We start from the raw sequence: 23,401 nt of genomic DNA, 5'->3' as shown, positions 1-23,401 counted from the left end.
TTTATGAGGTTGCTGCTGGACAATTTCTCCAGCCTGTTGAGGTCCCTCTGAATGGCAGCACCATCATGTGGTGTATCTGCCCATCCTCCTAATTTTGTGTCCTCTGTAAACTTGCTGAGGGTGCTCTCTTCCCCAATATCAAGGTCACTGATGAAGATGCGAAACAATATTGGCCCCAGTATCAACTCCCAGGGCACACCACTATTGACTGGCCTCCAGCTGAACTTCATACAGCACATCACAACCCTTTGAGCCCTGCAGTTCAGCCAGTTTTCAGTCCACCTCACTGTCCACTTATCTAGCTCGTACTTCATCAGTTTGTCAATGAGCATGTTATGGGAGATGGCGTCAGAAGCTTTATTAAAGCAAACAACATCCACTGCTCTCCTCATCCACTGAGCCAGTCGTATCATCATAGAAAGCCATCAATCACCTTTTTATCCTTCATATGTTTGGAAATTGTTTTCAGAAGGATTTGCTTTTTCACCCTCCTAAGGATTGAGGTGAGGCTGACTGGCCTGTAGTTCCCTGGATCTTCCTTCTTGCCCTTCTTGAAGATAAGAGACGTTTGCTTTCTTCCAGTCCTCAGGAAACCCCCTGCCCAATCACCATAACCTTTCAGAGTTTAATGAGAGTGGCTTTGCAATGACAGCATTTGTAGGTGCAGCCCCACGGACTTGTGGATGTCCAGTTGGTTTATTTGTTCCCTAACCTGATCCTTTTCCACCAAGGAGAAGTCTTCCTTGTTCCAGAGTTTCCCATGGGTCTCAGGGGTCTGGGATTTCTGAAGGCAGACCTTACCTGTAAAGACCAAGGAGAAGAAGGCACTGAGTACCTTGGCCTTTTCTATGTCCTTTGTCACAAGGTCCCCTGCCCCATTCAGCAGCAGGCTCACATTTTCCCTAGTCTTCCTTTCACAGCTGATGTACTTGTAGAAGCCCTTCTTGGTGCCTTTCATCTTCCTCCCCTGATTCAACTCCAAGAGAGTTTTGTTTTTTCTAACACCAAACCTGCGCGCTTGGACAGTGCCTCTCTGTATTCCTCCTGGGTCACCTGTTCCTGCTTCCACCTCTTGCACACTTCCTTTTTATGTTTGAGTTTAGTCAGGAACTGCTTCATCATCTATGCAGGTCTCCTGCCACCTTTGTTTGACTTCCTGTGCATTGGAATGGACCAGTCTTAAGCTTGGAGGAGGTGATCCTTGAAAGTCAACCAGCTCTCCTGAAACCCTCTTCTCTCCAGGACTCTATCCCATGGGATTCTTCCAAGCAGATCCCCGAACAGGTGAAAGTCTGCTCTCCTGAATTGCAGGGTTGTGATCCTGCTTGCCTTGCTTGTTCCTCTCAGGATCTATTGACTCATGGTCACTGCAGCCAAGGCTGCCTCCAACCTTCACATCACCAACCAGTTCTTCCTTCTTTGTAAATATGAGGTCCAGCAAAACACCTCTCCTCATCAGCGCCTTGATCACCTGTGTCAGGAAGTTGTTATCAATGGACTCCAGAAACTTCCTCAATTGCTTGTGTCTTGCTGTGTTGTCCCTCCAGCAGATATTGGAGTGGTTAAAATCCCCCATGAGGACCAAGGCCTGTGAGTGAGGTTTCTTCCGTTTGTCTGAAGAAGGCCTCACCTAATTCTTCCTGATCAGGTGGTCTGTAGCAAGCACCCACCACAATGCTGCCCATGTTGATCTGCCCTCTAATCCTGACCCACAAGCTCTCGGCTGGCTCATCACCTGTCCCTAGGCAGAGCACCATGCATTCCCACTACTCTGTCACATAAAGGGCAACTCGCCCCTCCATGCCTTCCTGGCCTGTCCTTCTTAAAGAGTCTGTATCCTTCCATTGCAGTAGTTCAGTCATGTGAGGTATCCCACCATCTTTCTGCAGTCCCAATGAGATCATAGCCCTGCAACTGCATGCAGACCTCCAGTTCCTCCTGTTTGTTCCCCATGCTGCATGTGTTAGTGTACAGGCGCTTCAGAGAGGCACCCAGTCATGCCAATTTCCCTGTAAAGGTAAAAGAGCTTCCTCCATCATGCTGTCCTCTCAGCACTTTCTTATTTATGTGCATAGGCTTGAGATGGGTCACCTTCAGCCCTGTCTTGGTTCGTTAAGAGGTCTCTCCTCTCCATGTCACACTGCACCCTTTGCTTACCATCCTGGTCTACTACTTCCTTGCTTGTTTGGGTCATCATCTCCTTCCCCTGTCACTCCCAGTTTAAAGCTCTTCTCCCCAGGTTGATGAGCCTTTTGGCAAAGATGCTTTTGCTCCACTTTTGACCAGACTGTTGGCAAAGATATTTTTGCTCTACTTGGTCAAGTGGATTCTGTCCCTTCGTAGCAGTCCTTGATCCCTCAAAGGGTGTCCCATGGCTGTAAAAACTGAACCCTTGTTGTTGACACCAGCTGCCCAACCAGTTGTTGACCTGCAGGATCCATCCTTTCCTCCTCAGGAAATTAGGTAATAGTAAATAGACACTTTAAACATTAAAAGGGAGTAGTTCAGCTTTTACATGTAAAAAGAACAGTGTTCAAAACAGTGTAGAATGTCTGAACTGCAGGTGAATTTCTGTATAATCTTGCTCAAATTTCTGTATCTAAATGTCCAGGGTGCTATTATGAGTACCTAACACCTACAAACTGGCAAATCTATTCCTTAATTTCCTTTTCCAAGGTATTTTCGATTAGCTCACTTGAATAGCTAGCTAATGGGAAATGGTGCCTGTGCTTTCAGCAAAATTGTAACTAGTCCTTTGGGAGACGTTGTTGAGAAGTTTCTCCCATGTGCTCGGAGATAGGCAGACTGCAGTCTGTGTTCTTACTCCCATGTTATCATAGCTGCAGGCAATAAGACACATTCTTGATGACACCATTTACTATTACAATTATTTTAAAGAGGAACTAGTAATTTCCCATTAAGGGGTTTATTTGATGTATGCAGGGGAAAATGGTGTTCTGAAGAAGTTTGAGGTGAGTGATATCCAATAATACAAGTGGTGTGAGACACTTGTTCTGTTTTGGAAGTATCAAACACTGTGGGCTGCCATGTCTCCCTACTGCATGACTAAGTGTATGTCCACTGAGCAAGAACGTGGTTTCATAAACCATCTAAAGACTGGCACAGAGTGACAGTCTTGCTCTCAGCCTCCCCTCTACCTGACTATCAGGGGTACTGCCCCATCTGCATCTCATCTAGTGACTGAGCAGCTGCAAAATGAGTTGATTCAGCTTCGCAATCCAGGAGAAAAAAAATTCAAAAAGCATTGTTTGCCATTAGACTTGCTGATGAAACCAGCCACCTATGTGGTTGGGAGAACAGCTAGTTCTGACACAAGGAAGGAAGGAAGGATTTGTCTGAATACATGACTAGATGTGCATCTTTGTGTAACTGGTTGCATCCAGTCAAGTGACAGTGGGCAGATTTGTGAATTCCTGGAGGATAAAGGGCAGCACAGAGCACAGCTTGGGCTAGAATAACTTGTTTTGGCCAGCCGGATCCAGCCTGTATGCTGTCTGGTGACTAATCCTGTTCTAGAAAAGCTTCTTTGGCAAGCTATAGTAAAAATAATAATAACGATAATCTTGATTACTCTAGTGGTCTTTCAGTAATGCTTGGAAAACCTTCATTATACTTTGAGATGGCATTGCTTGTTATTGGTCCCTTAAACTGAAAGCTGTTAATCAAATGCATCTTGGGTATTTCAAGTTTTAATGCTCCAATATTGGCTAGATAATATGACCTAGTTAAAGTGTAAAAGAACAAAACAAACCTCCTCTTTCAGCTGAACAGCAGAAAGGTGGCTTTTGCGGCCCATGAGTTAGAGAATTGCCATTTAGTTTCTGTTGGATGCTTCAATCTGTTCTTGTTTTTTCATTGTTCTAATTTTCATATTGTTGACTTAATCCTTTCACAGAACAGGAAAATTGACTGTGTTTAAGCCTAACACACAAAATCTTTTGTTAGAATATTCTTAGAGGCAAGACTGGTTTTTAAACATATAAACTATATAAACATATAAACTATATAAATTAGAGCTGAACAGAACATTGTGTAACCCCCTAGAGCAGCTGTAGAGCACTTGGTATACATTTACCCCCAACTGAGACGGAAGTGGGACTAAATGTTAGGAACCTAGGATTCAATTGTACCCTACTTGAGCAATGATGCATGTTCCAGAGAACTGTGCAGTTTTAACACTGCTACATAATATGGTTTTTTTGCATGTAGATGGTATTGTAATTTAAGATTTTAATTTAGAACCTTAGTCCATGTGAGCAAGAGAAGTATTTGTCCATTAACACTTTAAAAAAAAAAAGAGCACTCAACACCTTATTTAGCATAAACTTCACAGTATATATACTACAGGGATAATGAACACATTTCAGTCGACAGTAATTCTGGGTCCCTCTTTGCTGAAGTTCAAGCTACCTTAAATCCTGCCTTTATGTAACTGAGGTAGGCAAAAGAAGCAAATTTTGCCTATGCAACAACAGCAGATCGTCACCACTCTGTCGCTTTGTTCTCCAGCGTAGCCTTGGACCTGCTCTTCACAGATACCGAGGTTCCTCAGCTGAACCTCAGCAATCTGGAGTAGAGAGGAGAAGGTCATTTTTCTCCAAGTCTAACAGATTATAAGAGAAGAAACACCTGCTTTCTGTGTTTTTTTTTTTTTTTTTCCCCCCTAAGACAGAAGAAGCAGCAAGGCAAGAGAGAAGCTGTGCAGCATATCTGACACTCCTTTTCCTTTGCTTGTCCTTTTCAAAGGCAAGGTTGGTACTCTGAAAATTGCCTAAAATTAGTTATGAGATGGTCGTGATACTACTTTTGCTGGAATCAAAAACAGGCTTTTGCCACCAAAAAGCAAGGAATAAGGAACAGAGCAGTTAGTTGCAAAGACAGCTGGAAAATTTATTTTATTTATGTGCTTCTGTCTTTCATTTGTAGTTTTTAGTGGTTGCCACGGGTGTCTTTAAACTTTCTTCACTAACAGGAAAAAGAATGAATTTCAGATTTTACATAAATGTACTGCTGTTGAGAAATTTCTTGCTGAAAAGCTACATCTAAACAAAAAAAAGTCCAGTTCCTTGTTGCTGTGCTTTCCATGAGAGCAACATGAAGACAGCATTGATAAGCAAATAACCAGATGTGTCGTACTTGTATTTAGAAAAAAATTTTTTTTCAGACAACCACCTTCAGAATTATATAGGCAACCCATGTCATCTGAATTTATATATAGAAAACATGCCATCTGAGCTTGCAGCTTAAAATCAATGAATTTTGTTTTGAATAATTAGATTTTACTGAAAACCTCACCCTTAGGATTCCAAAGGCATGTAGGTAATGAACTTTAATCTCCCCTTTTGGAAAATTTTGGCTTGTATATTTAAATGGTGCTTGATGGTGCTTCATTGCACAAAGAAAAGGCAACCTGAAATAACCATTGCATATGTAGTTTTTATTTGGAAGAGGAAGATGTTGGTTTGGGTTATTGTTTTTAGCTAAATGTGCTCCCACTTCAGAAAGACATTTCACACTGTACTGATAGCCTTTGTTCCCAGCCTTCCCTGCAGCTGCATGTTTTAGATATATCTGAAACTTGCGCCTTGGCTTGGCAGATGGGACACAGGCCCAGACCCCCATGCCATTGAGGAGTAGCAGCTGGAGGATGTACGAGATACCCAAAGGTGCCTAAACCAACATTAGACATCTCTGTTTAGGCCACGGAGTCTTGTCCCCATGTGCAAGCCATGAGGCATGTCATTTGGTGGTAGTGAGAGGTTCTCAGATACCCTGTCTGTGTAGAAGTTTTGCCACATCTGTAGGTCACTCTATGCAGTGGCAACTGAAGGATGATTTGATTTGTCACATCTATGCCAAATGTTGTTTCCATTTAACAGTTTAACTGCATTAGCCACTTCTCAAACTGTGGCGCTGAACTTGATGGGTGCTACAACCTCGTTTCAGACGTTCATCTTCCAGTGACACCAGCAGTCTAATGCAGCGTTTTCTTTGTAGTCTGATTTGGTTCTTAAATTGTTTTGAGAAGTCACTTTAAGGAATAGATAAAAATATTTTTCCAACAAGTAATGATCATGTGGATAGGAGCTTGTTACTGGCAGCTTTGAGTATAACTTCTCTTTGTATCCACTTCACATTTCCACCAAAACATGTATATAAGGAACAAATGCAAGACTGACAGAAGGCCCGGGTTACTGAGAAATGCTTTGGTACAAATTATTACTGTGGTTAGGAAATTAGAGGAACTTTTAATTTAAAAAAAAAAAAAAAAAAAAGCCAGGCTAATGAGTCACCAATCTGATCCAGGATGGAAATTCTTATATTTCTATATTATGAACCGAACACTGTTTTCCTTCCCTGACAGGATGGAAGAAAATAGTTTGGCAGTTCTCTAAATTTATCATTAGACTGATACCTGTTTTAATTTTGTTGTTCTTAGTTTTAATTAATACACTTTTACCTGTGAAGTGTCTTGATATGTAACACATTTCCGTTGGATAAAAACCTGCATATGTATTGCAACAGAGCTTATTTTAGACCTTGGCTCTAATGTCTCTTGCCATTATAAAATAAGTGTATAAGTATTCTGTAGTTTTCAAAATTTGGTAACTCCATGGTGGTCTGAATATTGGAGAAGAGCACTCCTGAAATCCTGCAAGTATTGTAAATAGTCAGCATTTTGGAAGCATACTACAACTCTCTTCAACAACTTAGTCACTTGAAAATCTAGTCTCGGGGCTAGGAAGGTAACAGAGAAAATGAAAATGTTTTCATCAGATGTTTTACCACACTTCTACTAACTCTGCTAGCCTAGAAATGCTTCACTGATTTTGCTCAGGAAGTGTTCAGTGTTGTACTACTACTTTTCTCATTTAAAAATAAAACCACAGCTATCAATGGGCCAAATATAAAAATGGTGGTAAAAAAGAACCATTTGTGCATGATATGAAAGTGAACTAGATATTTCTTAAGGAGTTTTCTTGATCTATCTTTCCAATCACAGTGGTAGATTAAATATAGTCGGCAAGCAGAACCAAAGCAGAATACTCCAATGTCTCAACCAGTGTTACTGCCTGTCATCTTGAATGCTCTCAGCTTTCATATACTTCTAATATTTGGGAAGAGATATTTAAAAATATCTTTCTTGACAAAGAAGTACAAATATTTCTTCTCTTCTTTACACCTCATCAGAAGGAAAAACAAGTCAGAGGAAGAAGCGTGATTTCAATCTTTTCATCATATGATGTATCATAAAGCTGATGAAGCAGAAAGACTGCAAAAAAGAAAGCATCAAATCTACATAGCAACAATACAGAAGAAAAGGGCAAATTTTAATCACATGTCATCTTCACAGACTTTCTCACTGGTCATTTAAATTTCTTTGGAATTTTTATCAACTCGGATACCAGCTTAGGCATGTGTCTGAAAAAATGTGATGACTTATGTGAGCTATAAATCTCCTTGCTCAGCAGTGCAGAAAAGTTAGTATGCATTGTAATATATTTCCCATTTCTGTTATACACACCCACATGTAGAGATTAAATATATTTCGCATTTATATTCTAGATGAAAAGATTTTAATGGTCTGTATTAGGTGAGAGAGAAACCAGGGAACCGAATTGCCTGATCATCCCTCTGGCTTTAAAAGTATGCCTAGAATTTCGATCCGATGGAAAGCAATAGGAAGGAATTTCCATTTCTTTCCATGAGGCCAGGATTTCATTCCAGAAATGACTTCTCAGATTTACAGGAGGAAACATTCTGTTTCTAAAATGCTGTATAACAAAAACCATGTTCACTGTAGGGAGTGAAAAGTGTTTTTATCCCTTTGAAACCATGGAGATTGTTTAGAGTAATAACAGTAGAGCAATCACTCTTTCACTGGAATTTGACTAGTAGCTGGAGCAACCTCTTCTCAACTGTTTTAAAAGGTATTACAATATGTTTATTGCACATGACTTGCTTATAGCATTAACAGTAACTTACTGTATCAGGCTTTGCAAAGGAGGCCTTATAGCAAGGGAGGCTGAAGCACATAGAGAGGAAACCTCAGATTGCTCAGCTGAAATAAAAATGTCATGTTCGGCCTGCATCCTGAGTGCACCTGTGTCCTGTGTTTGTGTTGTCCGATGACACCTCTCTGCAACCTGCCGTGGCTGGAGAGGCTGGTGGCCCTTTTTCGTCTGTGTATGTGTGTGTGCGCATTTCAGATGTCTGTTCATGCGTAGCTGGGTTTCCTGTTCCTGGGAAATCATGAAATATACAAAGTTACTGCTCTTTCAGCCAAACAAACCCAAGAATAAATGTATAATATAAAACCATACCTAGAAAAAAGTGTTGCTGTGTTTTATTATTACTACAATGTTATTACACTGTAATAGTGTATTACATATTACTGTATAAAACAGGGAATGTATTATTGCAGAGGGCTATACTCAAAGCTAAATAGGATATTAAGATACTTGCACCTCTTGCTTCTGATAAGCTTCCTAGTATAATCCTAAAGGCACAGAGAGAGGCTTAAACTATCTTTAGAGTGCCCTGCGCCAGCTAAAATTCACAAACTTTGATTATTGCAGTCTGTAAGAATTGCAGCATCTTAGTATGTGATTATGTCTCCAGATCCTGTCTCCAGCATCTTTAGAAGAGGATGTAGTATAGTTATCTATTTAAATCACGTATGTGTATGCCGTATTCGTTGAAGGCTTCTGCAATCTGAATATTATTTTTAATTTTTTTCTCACTATTATTGTGGCACTTCATCCATTTCACAATTACACAAGCTCCCTCAAGGTATCAAGGAATGTATAGGCAATGCTGTATTTTAGAAAGCTGGAAATAACAGGTATTTTACAATGGTCCTACTGAAAAAAAAAGTTTTAAAATAACTTGCTACTGTTTTTATTCACCTAGAAACATGCAAGTAGGAGGAACTTTTAGGATCAATGTGTCTAGTCCTCATCATATTGTCCCTTTTACAAATCACTGCTTGATCCAAGAAGTGTTTCTTACCTTTCTGGAAAGCAGATTATGCAGTATGCATGCTATACCTGACAAGCAAGTCAAGTGAAAAGTAATGGGCCCCTGTTGTGCCAGTGTGCTTTTTCTGCTACACAGAGCTGCAGGGCTGGGAGAGACCACAGAAGAAATTTCTGTTCTCCCCATGTGCTTGGGACAGGATGTGGCCCATCCCCTGCAGAGCCGTTGGACTCATTCTTCAAAGCGTCCATGAGGAGACTGCCAAACATCCCTAGGCTGGTTGTCCCATTCATCAGTTAGAAAGCCTTTTCTAATATACTGCTTAACTCTTCCTCCTGCAGGTTAGGCTGACCTCTCTGCTCTTATGCAGTGGAACTGATCAGTCATTGATCACTGTTCTCTGTTTTAATGACATCCTATGTATTGAAGACTGTTTTGTTCCTCCACAGCCTGCTTTCTTTTTTTTTCCCCCCCAGATTAACTAGATGCACTTCCCGCAACCTTTCCCATAGATCTTGTTTTGCTTTCTTTTGGATTCTTTCCAGTTTATCTGTGTCTTTCATAATATGTGGTGCCCAGAATTGGATGAAGAAGTCAGCTGAGGACTCATCTGCCTTTGGAAAATGAAATAATTGCATCTCTCATCTTACCTCAGACAGTTATTGCACAACAGATGTGCATCTTTGTTTTGCTTGTGTCTGATCATATTCTGCTGAACTTCTGTCTCTCCACATTTTTTTTTACGTGTGCGTTTAAGTTCTCTTTCTTAAGTGCAGTACTTTGCAAAAGCTTGATTTGGTCTTGTTGATTTTGGACAGTCTCTCCAGTTTGTCTAATCTGTCTTGCAGAACGCTTGCCACCCCTTTTGGCTTGGAGTCGCTCTCATCTATTTCCTCCTCTGTTTAGATGGGATCTGGAAGATTCCCACTGCAAAGACTCTGCTCTCTTTTCCCCAACTGCCTTTGCCCACAAGCGTTCAGTGTATCTACCAGCTTTTCCTAAATAAATTGCACTCTTTCACGTCAGTATTCCAGCCCTACTGTTTTGCCTCATCAAGTTTCTGTGGTGCCTGTTATATATAATATGTTTGAGAATTTTTAACTCTCTCTGCTTATATTTGCCTTATTTGTAGAATCTATGTACACATATTGCAGGCTTGGGCAGATTCAGTATTCCTTCTTGCTTTCTCTCTCTTTGGCCTCTACCATTTTGCAAGGGATAGCTATGTCTGGGCAAGGTTCAAATGGGTAGATATGTGTTATGCTACATTCCATTTACGGTTGTATGAAATCAAAGCCATATAATTAGGAATTTTAATGTGTGTTTCAGCCATGGGAACAAAGAAGTGTTTTCTTGTCGAGGAATAAAATTGGCAGTAGACTGGTTTTTGGAAAGAGGACACAAGGATGTTACAGTGTTTGTGCCAGCATGGAGGAAAGAACAGTCGAGACCTGACGCTCTCATCACAGGTAAGTTCGGTTTTGCTTTCACTGGTTTGTTTTGTTCCTTGTGCAGCCTAAGTGGTACTGTTCAAATGAACAAATCCTTAGAAATGAAAATTTTTATAGTAAAAAGTTTCTTTGGTGTATTAGTCCCATTGCAATCTTCAGGAAGGAAAAAGACAAAACAGTGCCCTGCCCAAAACCTGCTTTGCTGCTTGCCTCTTAAGTTTTCCCTGAACATTATTGCTTATTTCTTGAAGAATGTAATTGTCATTTTTAATAATTGTTATACCTATGGTGTATTGACAGGGAAGAGGTTTCAGTTTTTGATTCACTGACTGATCTTTCTTGTGGTGAGTAGATTTTCCCAGACTTGTCTGTCTGCTGGTCACCTGCAGTGAATCACTGTGCCTTATACTTGGAATTAATGGAATTATCCTCACAGAAAGGGAAAAGTTCCCCTTTTGATCATTACTTTTAACAAGTGAGACAGCTTTTGAAATTTTTATTTGAAATATGTTTATCCAGGAAAAAAATAATGAGGTAGAGGTATTTATTTCTTTATCAAATTTCTTGCTTTTTTTTTATGAAGGCTAGAGGGTCATCCTCCCTGCTGCCTTAAAGTTTAAGCAGAAGAGGATTCTGGAGTAAAAAAACCCCCCTGGAATTTAGAAGGTTTTGGGGGGTTGTTTTGTTTTGTTTTTTGAAGACATGGCTGCCTTTAATTAAGGTGAAAAAAAGTTTATGAGAATAGTAGCTGCTCCTTCTAAAAGAAAATGGAAGCATGTTTTGATCTTCACATGCATTTCCAAAGACCTGGAAAGATCTTTACAATACTTCATTTCATTTGCTTGATTGCTACTAGAATGTACCTTGTTAATGCAAGAAAATATTTGGAAAGCTGTTGTTGTCGCCTCATAACAGGCAGTTTGGAGCCTTTCTTTGAAGTTACTCCGATAAATCTTTACTATAGATTATTGCAAAGGTAATAAACAAAACTGTAACCCAAGAAGGAAGAAGTATTAGCCCATCATAAGAGGTGGTCTTGCTCAAGTTGTTTCACTGTTACTAGTGTTTGAGGTGTGAGAGAGAGCATTAGCCAAGTAATAAAGATTTGACTAATCAGAATTGGCTTGTAATATCAGCTAGAGCTATGAACAGGGCTACAAGACCAGGAAGGAGTTTTGAGAATTTTAGAATTTTAGTTTAGCATTGACAAGCTCTCTAGCAATGAAAAATGAGTTTGCCATATGTTGTTATGGACCTTGAAAACAGGGGGAAAGCCAAGCTTAGTTATTGTATCCTCTGTAAAATAAAGGTTCTTCAGTTGTCTTATCAGGATGGAGGGAGCCTGATTGCTGCTAGTCTTGTGAGATAAGTTGTGTTGACAGTCCATTTCCAAAGATATGTACTTGAAGTATGTGGCCATTTGGAATTTTGAAAAAGTCTGAAATGACTAATGTAAGGATGATTCTAAACTGAATATTTGTGGAAAACCTCTTAGACTAAAGAACAACTGCATCTTTCTTATTGTTACCTGCCATTCATCTAAACATGGCAAGTATTTTGTTCTTAGTGGGGAAAAATATCACCTTCCATCAAACTCTTATTACCACAAGGGGGAAAAGTGAATACAAAATGGCTGGATTTCAAAACTTGTGTTTTTTCTAGTAAGCAGATAAACATGTATATCAATTATATTACTCACATGTAACATTAATGCAGTATTTCTTCCCGTTGGAGTCTTTTTTCTAGATGGAAGATGTTCCCTGTCAAGTTTCTTGTGCTACAAAACAGTTGAGTTGCTTGAGATGTAAACCATTATTAAAAGCCAGGAGTTGTATTCACTGTGCAAACATATTCTGCAGTTTTAGATATTGCCTGGTTTTTTATTTATTTTCATTTTATAACTTGCCTGCTCTGTGGACAGCAACGGCCAGCAGAATTGACTGGGGTATGTGCCCCAGTCCTTGGTGTGCTGCTGCTACATCCAGTATCTTAGTTCAAATTGCCCTCACTAGTAGCCCGAGCTCAGCTTCCCAAGCTCCTTGGGAACTCCAGATTTCACACAGAGAAAGAGAAAATGCTATTGGCTAGGTGATTGAAGGGCAGTGTAGAACAAGAAGGAATTATGCAAAATGTTAAATACATGTATTTAGCAGAATTAAAGAGAAATCTGTTTGGACTTGGTACAGTTTTTATATAAAATTTTATGTCCTTCAAGGAAAAATACATTCTGAACTGTTACTGTCACCAAAAGACCTGTTGCTGTTGCTATTTCTTTCTGTAATTTGGTTACAAGATGGCATCAGAGGTCTTTTTAGAGGAAGCTGTTAAAGTTTATGAAGAGCCTGAGTGTTTTTACAGGATATAGGTTTTCTAGGCCTTGTGTGCACTAGTGGCAACCCCTCTCGTGATGGGGAGGGACTTTTATGAGGCAGCCCCATTAATATGAGCAACTGGAACTATTTCAGAAGCTTCCTCTTGGTGGGTACTGCACAGGGATGGAAGAGGTCTGTCTTTAGCAAGGAGTTCAGTTATGGGAAACTCTTGACAGTAGTTGGAGATAGCCCTCCTATTCACTAAAGCATCTGATAAGATTAAAGGTTGGGGTTTTTTTCTTCCTCAACCAGAGGAGGTTTTCATGGGCATTTTGATAAGTAGTATTTGTTTTAAACACAGCAAAGTGAACAAGGTCCCCCGTGTTGTTCTAGAAATGGTATGGAGGGGTTATGGGCTTGTGGGGAGGAGAGTTGTTGTTTGGGTTGGGTTCTTTTTTTTCTGGAAAGTATTGCCAGTTGACTGCTGACTGTTAACTTCAAATATCATGCATCCGATGCTTTCTGCTGGACTATAACTATTTCAGATGCATTTATTCCTAAATGCTTGGGTTTTCTTCCTCAAATTTAATGTGTTTGGAGATCAAACAAACATATTCTTCTTTCTTTTTTTTAACTTCTGATTCTTAATCCTTGTAGACCAAGAAATCTTGCGTAAATTAGAAAAAGAGAAGATTCTTGTGTTCACACCATCCCGTCGAGTGCAAGGAAGAAGGGTGGTATGCTACGATGACCGATTTATAGTGAAGTTGGCTTTTGAGTCAGATGGCATCATTGTTTCTAATGATAACTACAGGGATCTAGCTAATGAAAAGCCAGAATGGAAGAAGTTCATAGATGAACGCTTGCTGATGTATTCATTTGTTAATGACAAGTAAGTCATTCTGTCTTTATATGTGCCACTAAAATAACTGAGAAAGGAACAATTTGAAGACTTGTAGGAATTTGTTAGCTTCTACCCAAGTCATTAGCTACATGTTAGGAAAATAAAAGGATTAGTCAATCGTAGATTTGGTGTTCTGATTAAAAGCATTTGAACGCTGTTTTTTGCCAGAGCTTTTCCATAATGATCTCTTTATATTTTTTTTATTCTAGATATTTTTCGTCTTTTGGTGTATGTCAAAGTGTTTGGTATATTTGATGTATGCTAAGGTATAGGATTCCTATTCTCTTGATATACTAAGCCAGTATTTTTGAGTGCCTATGGTTAGACTCCTAAACTGTAAAATCATAGAACAGCTCAGATTGAAAGGGCCCTCAGGAGGCCTCTACTCCAACCATCTGCTCAGATCTATGTATGGTATCTTCATATACCTGGCATAACTACAGTTACTACCAGTAGCTTCTTGTAGTGGGAGTGAATCAGTACTCTGCCAAACAGGCACTTGTATTTGAGTGCCTAAATATTGATGAAAGAGCCTTTGGTACAGACAAACAACATATTTTTGCAAATTTATTTGTGGCAGTTTAAGAAGTTGATGCCTGTGTTGCTGCCCCATCACTGGTTTAGGGACAGGTTGTGTGCAGCCCTGCTGTGCTGCAGAGCAGCCAGCTGGGCTAGAATGAAGGTGGCTGAAGCAGGCTCAGGGTGCTCACATAGTCTTTTTCTGGGACTCATCTCTGTGGGCAGTACCTACAACAGAAATGCGGTCTTGCACAGCTGCAGTACAGTGACATCAAGAGCTGCAGCTGTTTTCAAAATGACCTTCTGATTCCACCGTAAATCTCAAATAACCCGGGTTAAAAATGTCAGTATATGAGGTTATGGTGCAGGGACTCGATCATGAGGTTCTGGTCTTTGCATGAGGTTTAGGAAAATCCCTGCTTATTTCCATAACACTTTTTTGTCTTTTTTATAGATTTATGCCTCCTGATGATCCTCTTGGCCGCCATGGCCCAAGTCTGGACAATTTTCTTAGAAAGAAGCCTATTGTACCAGAACATAAGAAGCAACCATGTCCGTATGGTAATTTGATTTAACTCATCAGTTTTCTCTACTGCTGGGACTGGGGACCAAGTTCCTGCTTTATTTTAACATGACCAAAAATAAAAACTTTTAAACAGAGGTTTTACATCATGGTCTTAGTTTCTGAACATTCGAAATGCTGAGCACTGGAGTTTGTGGAAACTGAAATGATTTTTTTCATATGCTAGTTAAGGAGCATGTTTTTACATGCCAGTTGAACTAAAGGAGAAGCTTTTATTAATGATTGGCAGGAGGAGATCCAAAACAGCACCTAAATTCTGCAGGGTCCAGAAAGCCCTTCTCTAACCTGCTTAGGCCATAAGATGTCTAAGTTTTCTTCCAGAAAATGGATTGAGCTGCCTAAAGTTTAGTTGCTGAGCATCCCAGCAGGCACACCACCATCTTGACTGAGCTGAATATCTGCTGGTCTTATGACTCTGTGGGACTTTTGCATTAAGTTTCCCACTTATATATCTCCTTAGCACAATACAGCAAATATGTTGCTGTACAGCATCATGTTCAGCTCAAAACATGGCTGGTAGTAGCAGTCTGTCTGTCTAGAGCACTAACTACAGCACATTACCACCTCTTTTTCCCATAGTACAAGAAAGTAGATCTTAAATCTCATACCATGACACACAAAAACATTTGCAAGATCTTTCAAATCACCAGTAAAACTTTAAATGAAGGCCATTTCCACTGTGTAATGATCAAAAGATTTTGATTTATGTTTTTATCTCATTATGTTTGTATTAATAGGGAAGAAATGTACCTATGGACACAAATGCAAATACTATCATCCAGAAAGAGGAAATCAACCTCAGCGATCTGTAGCTGATGAACTTCGTGCCATGTCTAGAAGCACAGCTGCCAAAACTACAAGTGAAGGAGGACTGGTAAAAAGCAATAGTGTTCCCTGTAGCACTAAGAATGATGGCACTTCTGAGCTGAAGCGTGCTGCTCCAAAGAGGCAATCGGATCCTAGTATAAGGACTCAAGTCTATCAAGACTTGGAGGAAAAGCTTCCCACCAAAAACAAATTGGAAACCAGGTCTGTACCTTCTTTAGTTAGTATACCAAGTTCCTCTGCTGCAAAACCCCAAAGTACTGCCCCTTTAGTCAATGGCCTTCCATCTGGAGTTCACTTCCCACCTCAGGATCAAAGACCACAGGGACAGTATCCTACAGTGATGATGGCAACCAAAAATCACGGAACACCAATGCCTTATGACCAGTATCCAAAATGTGAGTCTCCTGTGGACGTAGGGTATTACTCTATGCTGAATGCATATTCAAATCTAAGTATATCTGGTCCACGTAGTCCTGAAAGGCGCTTCTCCTTGGACACAGATTACAGGATTAGTTCTGTAGCTTCTGACTGCAGTAGTGAAGGGAGCGTGAGCTGTGGTAGTAGTGATTCTTATGTGGGCTACAGCGATCGCTCTTATGTGAGTTCGCCTGACCCACAGCTGGAAGAGAACTTGAAGTGCCAACATATGCACCCCCATGGCCGCCTTAACTCTCAGCCCTTCTTACAAAGCTACCATGAGCCTCTAACACGAGTGCAAAGTTATAGTCATGAAGAACCAAAGCATCACCACAAACCTCCAATTCCGTACATGGCTGTGCATCTACAGCATCCAACAGTCGGTGCTCGTTCTAGTTGTCCAAATGACTACTCTACATCTCAGAGTCCAGCGCATTCAAAGACCATGCATCTGGGGAGAGCGCTTGTGTCCACAAGAATAGACAGCGTTTCAGATTCGCGTTTATATGATAATTCTCCATTAAGACATAGAAAGCCTTATTCTGGCCAAGACGGGCTTGGAAGTTGGGATAGGCCAAATTACGGAATTGATGCATATGGCTATCGTCAGACCTACTCTTTACCTAGTAACCCCACACAGCCGTGTTACGAGCAGTTTGCCTTCCAAAGCTTACCTGAACAGCAGGACCAGACTTGGCGCGTACCTTACTGTGGAATCCCTCAAGACCCTCCAAGGCATCAAGACACCAGGGAGAAGGTTTACATAAACCTGTGCAACATCTTCCCCCCTGATCTTGTGAGAATTGTTATGAAGAAGAACCCTCACGTGACAGATGCTCAGCAGCTCGCTGCAGCCATTTTAGTGGAAAAATCTCAGCTAGGTTATTGAAAGATGATGCATCTTTGTGGTGTCTAGTAGTTTTCAGTTCAGCTCTAATGCTGAGGGAGGTTTGCTACAATAGCATTTGGGATCTCCTTCTCAGCAAGGAGGTTATATAGTAATCCATTTATGTGAAATACTGTATCATGGAGTCTGTATGTATAGCCCCATGCATTGGAAGTAACTGATGAATTTTATGTTCTAGTTTGAAAAATTTTAATGGCTATATTCGTGGCTGGAGAATGTTCCAGTTTAAATTTTTATTTTTATATATATATATATATGTATGTATAAATATATATATATATATAAAAAATCTGTGGTCTCTGGTTATAATCTTTGGTGCATCAGGGGTTTATATGCAGCACTTTCTATATCCTTGTAACATGTTGTTGGGATTTTTGTTTATTGTTGTTTTTTTTTCTTAACTTGCTGTATGTTTGTCCTTGGGCTGCGTGGCATTAAAACAACCTGCAGAAAGAGGATTTTGCTACTTCTGGCAGACAATTTTCAAGCCAAGTTTTTGAACTTTTTACAACAACATAAATATGGTTTTTTGTTTGTTTGTTTTATGGACTTTTTTGTGCTATAATCATCTATTTATAGAAAACAAAGATTTACTACAGCACTGACTTTATTTTTTAAACAAATTAAGTTACCAGTTAATGGTGAAATGGGTAACAATATATTAGTATTTTATAGTATGGCACTTTTCATTGCTTGTTTTGTTTGAATAGTTACATGTTTTGTTATGCAGTTGATTAGTAAGATCAGATACAATCAGAGGAAAAAAAAAATCTTTTTTACTAATTTATGGATAAGATGAAAGCCTTATTGCCTGATTTTCAAAGGTGCTGAGAATTTGCAGCTCTCTTTGAACCTAATAGAAACTGCAAATGCTCAGAACTTCCTAAAAGCAGGCCACCCTGTTTCAATTCCCATATGTTGTTATCCAGCTGTGTGTATTTCTGGTCAGTAGAAATGGGCCTGAAATCTTAGGCTTCCATTTAGTTGTTTTATGTCTTTTTCTTTGTATTGCTGCACAAGTATACTGGATAAAATATGATTTTCATAAAATATTTACCTGTTTTTAAATAATTTAATTATCTCAATGCAAGTTTTGTATTTAAGATACTGTTCAATTTTCTTGCTATTTATCAAGGCTGGCCTGAAAAGGTTGTGTGTGTTGAGGATATGCAACATTTGTTAACTGCACTATGGTAATGATATTGTAGCTGAAAATAATAACTTAAACCTTTTTTTCTTTCTGTTTTGGTTGGGGATAGGGGAGGAAGGGATTGGGGGGAGAAGAAATACTGTGTATGTTCCTGAAGTTAGTTTTTGGCCTGTTGTATCATGTAGGCCTAATTCTTGATGCAAATAGTGTAGTTTTAGAAACAGACAAAACAGTCTGTTTTAGTACTAGTAAGGGATATTTCTGGTTTTAAGTCATGGGTTTTACTAGCACCTTGTAAGCTTTTTTTATATAATAGAAATAGATTTTGCAATTGATGACAGATGTGTTTATGTGACATAGTCAGTTGCCTACAGTTTTAGGTTTCCATGCATTGTAATGTTGTTCAGTGTTAAAAATCACTAGTTTACAATGTTACTGTTGATAATTTTGGTACACTTGCTGGAATTTAAAGTAAGGCCCTGAAGAACCAGAAAGTACCTTTTACTGTTGATACAAATTGTATCTTTTAAACTGAGAACTATTTTGATTTGTAGATCTAGTGGAAACACAAATGTATAACTATAATTAGTCTTTTGGGCAACATTTTATCCCTTATTTAAAAATTATAGATTTCAGACATAGAATAAGAGTTAGGCAATTAAAAATAGTTATTTATTTAGGTGTCTGTCTCAATTTTACATGCTAAAAAGAAAAAGAAACAATTGGCATCTTCTTCCTTCTAAAATCTTTGTAGTGTAAACTCACTAAAATAAAGGTAAAATGCTGCCTGAAAATTATGTCCAAGCACCTTTGAATAGGAAGACATTTTCACTACTTGTGTGACACCATGTGTTGCAACGAGTAGGATTTGGGTATACAGTAAATGCTTCTAAAAAGCATTGTGCTTATAGACATATCCAATAATCTGAACCATGTTCAGCAAACTAATTCAGGAAGTAGGGTTCTATACAGCTTTTACTGTTGAGTTGGTGTGGGATCTGCATTCATCTGTCCCTGTGACAATACAGGAGGTGCTGTGCATAATCTGTCCTGCGTTGTCTGGTTAGGGAGAGGACCTGTTCGCTTGTGACAATAGTTTTCCCTTGATTTGGTTGGTCACTATCTGTAGAACATGTTTTAATGTAGAGGCTGATACAGCAGTGACACTGAGGTTTTGAATGGTAAATGGATCTCATCTTAGTTGTATGCAAAGACTTTTTTTGATTGAATTACACTTAAGTACTACACCATAGTGTAGATGCAGCTGTTTTAATAATGCAATTATATTTGTGTTTTTAAAAGATGAGTTTCTACATTTATTTTTTATGTAGGAATTTACTTCTGCCAAAAGTTGAATTCCTTTAAACCTGAACAGAAATATATGTATGTAATAGAGGCATTTTATCTTTTTCCCTATCACATTAGCATCAGAATGCTCCTACTATATACATGTAGCAGTCTGGCTTAGAGTATTCAATCAGCAGGCCTAGCCATGTTGTTAAAACTGTGAGAGGAGACGCGTGGGACTGTGTGCCAAAGTGCCCAGTTCTGAGTTATCAGTATTGATTGTCTCCCTGTATGTTTAATGCAGTATTGAATCCCTGAAAGTGTGTTGATTGCTAGAGAATTCTTAAAATATGTTAAATTCTGTGCTTTGTACTAGAGCACTAAAAATGCTTTAAAAGTATAAGAACAGGAGTTATTTGGTGGTTTTAAATGTTGTGCAATGATGTGCTAGTTCCCCTTAGAATATCTTATGTTGGGTAGAGAAAATTTACTGTGGACAAAATATGGGCCTTGATATTTCCTTTGTTGTTGTTGTGAGTGATAGAGAGAATGAGCAGTTGTTTGTGAGCTCTTCCAGGATGAAGAGATCAGTCTATATATTTAACAGCCTACAAAGGGGACACCAGTAATGAACATGAAAGTGATAATACTGGTCAAATGTTAATTTGTTTTATGCAATTGCATTGATGCAAATAACAGAACTGTAACATCATGTTTTTCCTAAACAGTAAAAGATAATTCACTGATCTTGCCTTCACTCTAATCGAGTGCTAGAATTTCAGTTAGAAATAAAGTACCTTAGAGTTAGGCCTGCCCCATGGCTAAAAAGAGGGCAGCACTTTCCCATCTTTGGTACTTGAGAATTGTTTTGATACTTACCAGAAACTCCGTGTTTTTAAATACAATCCCAAGCTATTATTAGCTACGTGAGTAATGGTATGTAGATATCCAGTATTTTGAATGCACATTTGTATTAGGCATCTGCCCACACTGTTTTGTATAACAGTGTGTTGCCAATATTTAGAGTTTTTAAATATGTCCCATGAATAGTTATTTTAATGAGCTAAATGTGCCCAGTCAACCTTTTTCCCCTGATGGCTCCGTTCTTTTGAACGGAATTACTCAGAACTAAACTTGGCTCTTATTTTAGAGCAAAGCTGTGACAGTGTTAATCACTACGTTGTCTTATATATATATACACACACCATGAACCCACTTGCCAACTACTGCAAATAGTCTAAGGTAAGATCATATCTTTTCAGATATCCTGTTTTGTTTGGTATGTCTGAATTGTAACTCAGTCCTCCACTGCAAAATAGGTTTTGGGAGAGCCAAAAGTCTGATATATTTGTGTAATACTCCCAAGAGAAGTAGTGTTAATCTGGAGAAGCCCTTGATGGGGTCTTTTGCAGCCTTTGAGTATGTGGACTGTTGTCGAGTTGTTGATGTTTTTCTGCTGTGAAAGTAATAGTCAATGGTAAATACTTCTATAAAAAATCAAACCTGTCAGTGTAAACCAGAGTACCTCACTTGAAACGGAAAGCTGGTGGCTTTTACCCCAGCAAGGTGACAGATGGAGGAGTAAATGCCTTGCATGAGAGATACCACAGTATCTTGCCACAGTAAGAGACTACCAAAATATGCATCAGTTTTATCAGTTGAAGGTTTGACCAAGATATTTTTGATGTGTAAAGCTTGAAAAAATGAGACACAATGCTTTCATGTTATCTAGAGCATTTAGAATGATACCCAACTGACTTTGCATTGCTACTGAAAAATAAAATACTGTGCAATTAAAGAGACCATTTTTAATAAATATAATTTAGAAATTATTTATTTTGATTTACAGTGTGACTTGCTAATTTATTCCTTGCATYGTTAGGGCGTGGTGGAGTACCATTTATATTTTTTATTTAGTATAGAAATGAAAACTATCAATATGAAAAACAGTAGATTAAAGCTTAAAACAGAACAAAACCCTGTTACCTTGTTTTGTTTTTTATAAAAGGGCTAAGGTTTTATAAATGTCAAATCATGCACTTTGTATTCTTTGTAGATTATAGAGAAGTTTGGAAGCTACAGTGTAGTTTAAGGAATTTGTTTGAATTAAATAAAAATATACGTGCACATTGTTTAGACTAAACATGTAACTAATCCTGAAATCATCTGTGTTAAATGATTGTTCCAGCTAACCTTTGGCTAGATAACACAGGGTATATTCAGACTTCATGTTTAGATGTTTGAGAATAATTTCATATATTTCATGTACCTCTTAAGACTTCATCAGAAACTGATGATCTAATCATCTATCACACATAAAATGTCTGTACACATGTGAATTATACTACTGTATGTTGGGTTTTCTTTGCAGTGCATTACAAGATAATACATGGGTATATGTGAAATTTATAGTAGCTATTTATAAAGGCACTATCAAATACAGTGTGTTGTTAATAGTTGTAAGTATGCTTTAAATCATTTTCTAGCTTCCATTTTCAATTCTTAAAGGGTTGTCATAATTTTTGTTTGAATTGTTCGTTACTCTATCTACCCTTTAACCTCTCAAGTTTAAATGACTGTAATAGTCTCTGCGCCCTGTGAGAATCTTGGACTTCGGTCTTGAGACATGTTTTTCCTCTCTCAGATTTAGAAATAGCCATTTGAGGGCCCAGTCTCTCAAATGCTTATGCATATGTCTGCCTTTAGCACAAGTACTTGCTTTGGCTGATTTTAGTGAAATTAGAGAAGACATGAATAAAAGTAGGCATGTGTGTAAGTGCTGGAGGAATCAGGGCCTTGAGTCTGCCTATATTTGCAACACAACCAGGTAACAGTCTGCTTCCATAGAGGGGTAGTATTTCATTGGTGCTGGCAAATCATTTGGCGCAGATTGCAATTTGTGATCATTTGGAAACAGTGTACAAACCATATCTATTTAGGAATTTAAGCACATTGGTGCTCAGTGTTTCAAAAGTGTGATAATCTACCCTTCATCTTGTGAGACAAAAACCGCCATCTTTTGTAAGACGATGTTTTTTTGTTTGTGTCTCAGATGAAGTCTAATTTAACAAGTTAGGTTGGCTGGTTGGTTATTTTTTACTTATCTGAATGCCATTCTTAACTAAACTGATATATAAAAGATGTTTTACCAACATATTACAGAACTTCATGCAAGGAAATAGAAATGCAGAAACAGCAGCAATAATTGTATTTTGTAGTTCTTTTTCCCTTCATTAGCTCTGTACATTGTATTAAGTAGGTGAGATTTTAATATTGTCCTGAAGTCCACTCTGGCAAAAACAATAGTTAAAAATCATGTTTAGACTACTTGATAAAGTAATTGTCAAACTTGCTCTTCATTCCTTCACCGGTTGTTCTGTATTATTTCTGCGATGTGACTATTCACATCTTAAAACCACCTCTTAAACCATACAAAAAACCATGTACATGGATTCTGCTTTTAGAGAAAAAAAATAAAGATTCATTTTCCTCATTGATGGGCTGTTTTTGTTTCATAAAAAAAAAAAAAAAAACTTGAGAGCAGCACAAAAGTTAGCAGTGATTTTATAGATAGCTTTGTGTTCTTACCTGCACGACAAAACTCACTTTGAGTATATTTTATCAGCAGTAGTGGAGCCAAGGGCTTCAAATGTATGAAATTATTATAGACTATCAGTTCACTTTTAATGCAGTAATTTGGCATTAAATTACTGCAGGATCTTTTCAGGGACCCACATGTCTCGTACCTTTCTCCTGGCTATAGCTTTGCTGCACTCTGAAGGGTGCAGTTTGCCTGGGCTTACGCTGGTCATGGAAAGGCTGCAGCCCGTCCTCGCCTTCACTGCGGAGGGACCTGGAGCTTCATGGCGGCCAGATTTTTTTTCTTTGTGCAAGTAAGTGTAGATGTAAAAGAATCGAAGTGACTTAGAGCAGAGACCCAACAGGCTCAGGCTGAGAGGGGTAGCCCCCAGCAAGAACTCTGTTAGGGAAAAAACGCTGAGATTTCCAAGTGTTTCTTTCATTTCACACCAAAATAAAGCAGA

The 23,401-nt window shown here is 38.7% G+C and overlaps 1 protein-coding gene across 2 annotated transcripts in view; it reads left to right on the top strand.

Annotated features, from left to right (window-relative positions):
* ZC3H12C (zinc finger CCCH-type containing 12C) overlaps positions 1-22,853 on the top strand; it is a 44,558-nt gene extending 21,705 nt beyond the window's left edge. For both annotated transcript variants that reach the window (XM_026070493.1, XM_026070492.1), the window contains exons 3-6: positions 10,330-10,469; positions 13,421-13,655; positions 14,641-14,747; positions 15,507-22,853. In XM_026070493.1, coding sequence (XP_025926278.1) covers positions 10,330-10,469; positions 13,421-13,655; positions 14,641-14,747; positions 15,507-16,903 — 1,879 coding nt within the window. In that variant the 3' untranslated portion in view covers positions 16,904-22,853. The remainder of the gene's footprint in view (positions 1-10,329; positions 10,470-13,420; positions 13,656-14,640; positions 14,748-15,506) is intronic.
* Positions 22,854-23,401: the final 548 nt, after the last annotated feature.

Source organism: Apteryx rowi, unplaced genomic scaffold (assembly GCF_003343035.1).
Source record: "Apteryx rowi isolate R43461 unplaced genomic scaffold, aptRow1 scaffold_311, whole genome shotgun sequence".
In the NCBI taxonomy this organism is placed as follows: domain Eukaryota; kingdom Metazoa; phylum Chordata; class Aves; order Apterygiformes; family Apterygidae; genus Apteryx; species Apteryx rowi.
This window is presented reverse-complemented; position numbering and strand designations above follow the sequence as displayed.